This window comes from Arachis stenosperma, chromosome 5 (assembly GCF_014773155.1).
Source record: "Arachis stenosperma cultivar V10309 chromosome 5, arast.V10309.gnm1.PFL2, whole genome shotgun sequence".
Taxonomy (NCBI): domain Eukaryota; kingdom Viridiplantae; phylum Streptophyta; class Magnoliopsida; order Fabales; family Fabaceae; genus Arachis; species Arachis stenosperma.
Genome location: NC_080381.1, coordinates 57,465,730 through 57,473,427, shown reverse-complemented (window position 1 = coordinate 57,473,427; position 7,698 = coordinate 57,465,730). Strand labels below are relative to the sequence as shown.

General features: G+C 31.6%; 1 protein-coding gene across 1 annotated transcript; it reads right to left on the bottom strand.

The window, feature by feature from the left end:
- Positions 1-4,884: 4,884 nt before the first annotated feature.
- On the bottom strand, positions 4,885-6,824 carry LOC130980820 (uncharacterized). Its single transcript, XM_057904461.1, has 9 exons — positions 6,797-6,824; positions 6,598-6,694; positions 6,340-6,461; positions 6,143-6,227; positions 5,902-6,034; positions 5,616-5,770; positions 5,319-5,469; positions 5,060-5,227; positions 4,885-4,965 (listed from the first exon to the last, which is right to left on the bottom strand). The coding sequence occupies exons 1-9, from the start codon at positions 6,822-6,824 to the stop codon at positions 4,885-4,887; spliced, it is 1,020 nt and encodes a 339-aa protein (XP_057760444.1).
- Between the last annotated feature and the right edge of the window lie 874 nt (positions 6,825-7,698).

Sequence of the window (7,698 nt, the reverse complement as noted above, 5' to 3'; positions counted from 1 at the left end):
GATCACTAATTAATGGACAAAATTGAAGAATAAGAAATAGTTATTGATACAGTATACAGAAATAAAATTTAATAGCATTAACCATACCTCCATTTTATTTTCTAACAACAAAAACACATCAGAACAGGTTCTCCCTAATAGATTAGTGGCTGCACTGTCTAATAAGACAAACATTCCATGAGAAGTCTCGTCTTCAACAACTATCTTAATCCTGTAACTATAACCAAAAAAATAAATATCAGATTAATCTATTTGTGAGTCTCACAAGAAGCTGATACGTGAAGCTTACTTATATTATTGAATCAGAACAGATGAAAGAAAATCTCTAAATCATAACCTGGATTTACCTAATCATAAAATGCTGGACTTCTCTACTGCACAGCTGACAATGAAACACATTATCATCACCTATAATTGGATGACTACAAACACAAGAAAAGACCCACCACTCTGGATCTTCAACAATCTCTTTAATTTTTTCAACCACAAAGAATTGTCCATCCTATTAAAACAAAAATTTTATGAATTGAATGGACAAAGCATGTCTATAATATGCAAAAATCAATTAACATGAGTACTTCTTACATAGCACTAAAAGATGTTAAAAACCTAATAGTACATACCTCATTGTTTCCCTTAAGATTAGCAATAGTCTATATTAGCTTCCAATCAAAAGATTCATCATCAATTACAGATACTAAATCCCCAATCTCAATACTACGCAATCTACTGAAATGGTGGCTTGCAATACGGTATCTATGAAAAAAATTAATATTAGGGTAAAAGAATTTTAGGAAAACAGCTAGAGAGAGTGAGAGAGAAAGAGAGTGAGTGAGTGAGCAATAGAGAGAGAGAGAGAGAGAGAGAGTGAGTGAGTGAGCGACTGAGCAATAGAGAGAGAGTGAGTGAGTGAGCGATGGAGAGAAAAGCAGAAATTTTTAGTTCAGTGGGACAAAATTTGAGCAGAATTGAATCCAACTAACTCATTCAGAAAATCCATAGTTTCCTGCATATTAGGGTTGATTGAAACCCGAGAAACATTGATCACATTTTGAAGACTAACTTTATCAACAAATCACAAAACACAATAAGAAGAAATTAATTCATAAAGAAACAATTCATTGGTAAACAAAAATATATAAACAAATCAAATTGAGACATGTGTGCAACATGGACAACTTTTCACCTCCATTGACTTTGATCTTGAAAGATTGCAAAATAAGAACGGGTGGTCTCTGATACTTTTTCAAACTATTGATATCTATAAGAGCAGAACAGTCACCAACAAGATTGTAGGGGATTTTCTTCCTGGGTAATCATTATAATAAATGAGCGACAACAAATGAATAATTCAACAATAATAAAAAATGAAAAACAGGCATAACATAATTTTAAAAAAAGGATGAAAAACAGAAAGGCAATGGATACCCATCAGCAAAAACTTCAATGACGATAACTTTGAATATCTTTCCATTACACTCAACATCCGCTTTCCTTTTCAATCCGCACAGGACCCCAACAAAATATGTTTAGTTAAATTATAGCAGAAAAGATTAAACCGCGGAATACAATACCACGAGACATTTCCTTGAGTTGTTATTAATCTCACTTTAAAACACCTTTATTCCGGGTGAAATTTGAAAAAGCGAAACTTACCTATTAAGTACTCATAATCAGTGCGCTTTTAAAGAATCTCGTCCATAGAAGTTAGACTTAAACCAGGATTAGGTATGACAATACTTGCAGCTGCAACAACAGAGGTACTACACTTGAAAAGGATGAGGAACCGATGTCTTGTAACCTTAACCAATCCACCATTAGGTATCACTTTGAAGTCAGAAATAATGAATACGTGTCCTTCTTTTAACTGATAAATAAAAGTTGTGATCAAATCATCCTCAACAGTTGCTTGAACCTTGTCGTGCTGCAAATTAAAAAAGAGAAAAAAATCATCTGATAATTTCTAAATATCATACCATGACATATTACATGCTAAAACTGATCACATATTAAAATACAGAATTTAGTTAACTAAAAATTGCATTTTTGATAGAACACACACACACACACACACACACACATACTCACCTGCTTATCCATGAAGACCACATGTAAGAGTTTCTGCATATTTTCATTAACAATGCTAGCATCTTCCCAAATGGTCAAGATCTTAGCCTCAATACTCCAAGCTTCCTTCCATGGAGAGATTTTCTAAAGAGGATCAATAGTAAGGCTCATCTTTTCAATAAATAAATAGTAAAGATGAAAGAATGTGGATGAAAAAAGCAAAGAACAAAATATCAGCAAGAAAAAACTGTGTGGGATCTAAGATTTATCTCAACGAAAGGGAATGCAAGAGAAAAAAGGCAAGTAAGGAACAAGTGATAGCTCTTGAAATATCTCCACAATACTCCATCACCTCATTACTACTTATACTAGAGAAATGAGCAAGTTTGTAAGGCAAAGCTTGTAGAATACATTTCTGTTGGACTCCTTGGCTAGATTGATTGATTGATTGACATATGACATTCAATGTGTCCATAGGTAATTAAATTAGATATACTCATACCTCTATATAATATAGATATGTCATATCAACCTATCTATGAATTTATATACATCTATCTATCTATCTATAAATCTATAAAGAAACCATACCTACTGATTGATCCTAGCTTTGACTATATAATAATACTATTCCCAATAAGTATGACTGGTGAAATAGAAGACATCTCAACTTATTGGCAATCAAAAACATAGATTGTATTATTGAAATTGAAAATTGATAATCAACTCTTGAGCCCAATCATTTAATCAAGAAGACAACAATAAGAAACCAAGAAGATTAACTCAGATAAAGAACAGCAAAATTATTTTATCCAAACAAATCAATTAAACCTAGAAAATGAAACCAAAGTAGCACTGAATTAGAGGATGTACAAAATTAACTAACAGATCCAAAGTACAACCATGAATAATTAATCACATCAAGCGCAAAAATAACACAACAAAAAACCCTCTCCAAACTTAAAAATAAAATGAACAAAAAATTTTACTGCCTCATGGTCATGCGGATGATTGAAACGGCAGCGAGAACCATAGCCACAGAATTCAGTCCTCAAATAGTAGATACAATGAGACTTATCAAGCCTTTGACAAACCCATCAGCAACAGAAGAAGGTGCATCAGCATTGCAAAGGAGCTAATTTTTTTCATTTTTAGAAAACCCATGATAAACGTTAGATTCTGCGGGAAACCCATTAATCAGTTTGGGAAATAATAACCCATGACAAATGTTAGGTAATGTGCTTCAAGCGTTGTGACAAGTATAAAAACTTGTTTTTGGGATAATTGGAAGAGAGAGAAGCCCCTGATTTTTAAAAAGGAATTTGATTAAATACATAAAAAAAACTGAGGAAATATATATTTTAAAATAACAATTAAATTTAACCTTAGCTTGAATACATTTAAAAATGGTAATAGAAAACCATTTTATTAACCAATATATATATTTTTTTCAACAATTATCATTTTTTTATACTGATTAATAATTAATTAATGATTGCACTGATTTATTTGAAACTGGTAAAATAAACACAAATTTTTTTGTTGTAATTAAAAAGAAATTTGATTAAATATATAAATATCATAGTTATATCCACATTAGAATTCAGAAGACACTAACATTGTATTACAAATCAAACAACCATTTAAAGTAGTATCTGAACATATTAAACAAAAAAGCATGAAGATCCTCCACAACAACAATTTAAATTAGTATCTTAAGATATTAAACTAAAAAGCATGCAGATCCTCCACAGCCTCATGATCGCTTCCACATTGGCTGAAAGCATCTTCAACTTCAGGTATAGAATCAACCAGAACATGAATATGAACAAAATTGAAATTTTCTCAGTTATTGATATTTTTAAATACTAATATATGAACAAATTATAAAAACTATACAACCAAATCTTATGCTTATTCATCTTAGCAGCAGCCTCAAAAACATTAATAACGGAGGCATCATCCCAAATTTGTTGAACAATATACACAGATCGATTTATCTCATAACCCACAGGCCTAGCATCAACCATGAATACAACTTTTTTGTGCAAAAGACTTGAAATGAGTTTCAATTGAACAACTTTATTAAAACAAAATAGTTAAAAAATAGCATAATAATAATTTAGGTTTTCCTTAGGAATGTCAATAGATACAAACTAACTATATCTATATCTATATACTAATCAAAACCACAACTGGATGACAACCTGATTCAACTCTGGGTGATTATCCAAAAAGCTCAAGCATCTTGTCTTCATTATTTGCACAACCTCATGATCTTTAAGAACAAATATATTGTTGGTATTTGCATGAGACACTACAATCTTCAAGCAGAATCTTGAAAACCAGGAGAAAACAAGGAAATTTTGAGTTAACATTGAAATAATAATTAGTTACCAAAACAGAATAAAACTAAAGAACAAAACACCTTGGGACAGCATCAATGCATTCAAGCTAACATAGATCACATGATAAAATTTGTTTATTAGCTGACACAAGAGAACCACATAAACAAGTTGAGAACCACCACTTATGATTCTTCAAAACAGATGATATAGTTCCCAGAATAAAAATAAAACCACCCTGCCAGCAAAGAAAAAATTATTGCAGCATTTCAAATTTTAAATAATTTACAAAACTATCAATTACTAACTTTTCAGCGTATGATAAAACAAGAATAACAAAAACAAAAGAAAGAGATTTTATCGCAAATGAGGAAAAAAATATACATTCATCAGAATAGCAGCGATTGGGTGAAATAAGATCAGTAATAATATCTTCAATAGTTTCTAATTGAATAGAATTATCACAAACTACTTAAGTCTTGTAATCTTCACCAGTTGCATACTGCAAGAAGGTGTCATAGTTTGGTGGAAAAATGGGACCGTGAAGCATTTCCTGGGATAATTTGGTTAGAATAAGTATCGAATACATTGATTGAGATAAAAGAAAACTGCATGAACATCTTGTAACATAGGGTGAGGAATCATACATTGATATAATCATTGGTTGCAGCTGGTTCCGGATTATGACTAAAGACATTTATAGTTTTAAAGCACCTGGAGTAATCTGGATCAACTGCAGAATGAATTTCAACCTTGAAAACTTTCTCCTCTCCAACAGCATCATCAAACATTTGTGGAGAATATGACCGACAGACCTTGGGAGTTTAATATAAAAGAATCAATAAACTTGAACACAAAGTATAAATAATAAAAATTAAATGAGGTTCACTATGAAAGAGTTCATACTGCAAGCACATTAGGATCAACAGAAAATTCTTCTTCTATCCTGAGAAATGCTTCAGAATAGGTTTTTCCAAATAGTTTTGTTGCCGCATTATCAAGCAAAACAAACAAAACAACACACCCTGCATGGTGAATCTTTACCCGAATCCCATATCTAACACAATTAACAACCAAGAATGATAACTAAAACCAAGAAATCTGCTTAACAACACATAGAGTGGCGTATAACAAATAACTAACCAAAAATCCAAAAGATTGATAATTAATCTATTCCATAATAGATTTACATATGAACCTTACTTGACCATAGCATGTTCAATACATGAACCACAAACATCACAAAGGTAGAGATCCTCATGCTCAACAATGGCATGACCACATACACATGAGTAGTACCACCAATCTAGCTCATCCATAACTTCCTTAATTGTTCCAATAATAAAGCAATAAGTATCCTGTAAAATTTTAAAAACAATGATATACTATAAAATAATGAATAATAAACCAGATTACGAAACCCAACACACATGTTTAAGAAATTCAAGTTTAAGTATTAAATCGAGAGTTTGCCAATCTAAATTAGTACCCCTTTATCTGCATGAAGATCTTGAATATTACTGATCTCTTTGGGATTGAAATAATCACCATCAACTTTACAAACTAAGTATCCAAGGTCATTGGTCACAAGTCTTGAGAATCGATAACTGGCAACACTAAATCTACATACAAGATACAATAACTAATCTTCATAACACAAAACATATACATGAATACCAACAAAATAAGCATAGTAGGTTGTATCTTTACAATATTTTATCACAACTAACCTGCTTAGGAACTCAACAGACTCAGAAATGTCGGGATTAATGAATAACCTAGAGACATTTATCACATTATGTAGAATCACTCCACCTACATGCAAGAATCCTATTCTATTAGCCTCAAACCATATTTAAATTAAAAGATCAAAGATCAGAAAAGTAAATATTCGAGTGCAAATTTGCTGAATATGCCTGAAACTAACCTTCAATTGCTTTGATTTTAAAAGACTCGAGGACAATCAGCGAAGATCTTGGATATTTTTGTAACTTATCATATTCCAACAGATCACAAGCATTTCCAAACACATTGCATTGTACCTTTTTGCTGGAGAAATAAGTTTCAAAAGATCAAAAGGATCTAACTATATATTTATTGTTATAAACATAAAGGTTGGAACAAAAAAAAAATTGAATGAATAGAAGATAACTACTGATATGGGAGAAAGTCAGGGACATATTACCCATCACTAAAAATTTCTAGCACAACTGCTTTGATCAGCTTCCCATATGATGCTACATCTCTTTCTTTTCGAACACCAGTAATGATCCCAACAAAGTCTAATAATTAGATTGAAAATATACAAATTTGAATCAGAAACCACACTTTTTAGAACATAATACTATGATCCTAAAAAGGTAGAGCAAGAAACTTGTACAAACCAATGAGAAAATTGTGGTCCTTTGTCATTGGATCAATTTCATCTATTGATGTAAAACACAAACCCGAATGAGGTATCCTTGGAGATACCACAGAAACAATAGAGGTCTTGTATTAGAACAAAAGTCTGAACCGATGTTTGGTCACTCTGTTCAAACCAGTATTTGGTACAACTGTAAAATGGGTCATCAAATACAGATCCCCTTCATTTAGAGACATAGCAAAATTTGATATAAGTTGATCTCTAATCGTTGCTTGGATCTTATGTAACTATAATTGAAGAAAAATGGTTCATATTTTGAATTTATTAACGTATTTAAGTATCCAAGCAGCATAAAAACAATTGATTAAAAAAATAAAACAACAAAAACACATCACTTTGCAACCAAAAATAAAAATTCCCTTCTGCATATTTAAAAAAAAAAAGAAAAGTTGCAACAACTTAAGGAAATACTAACATAAAATAAAACTGACCTTCTCATCCATTAAGACCATATGCAACAGATTTTGAGAAGGATCCAAAGCAAGATTCTTGTGGTACCACAACTTGATGCAGGTGGAAATTGTCTCTCAACAAATTTTCTTCGGCAAGTGTACCGAATTTGTCGTCAAGTAAAACTCACAATAGAGTGAGGTCGAATCCCACAGAGATTAATGGATTAAGCAATCAATGGTTAATTGATTATCCTAGTTAGACGAATCATATTGGAGTGATAAGTAACAAGGAGATGTAAATGGCATAAAAGTAAAGAAAAGCTATAAAGTGCAGAAGAGTAAAATGGCAAGAAAAGTAAATGTAAGAACTAAAAATAAAATGAACATTGGGATCAAGAGATATTGCAATCCTCCGGATCAAGTTCATTCTCATCTCTTTCTCAATCATTCATTGATCTCCTTGGCAATC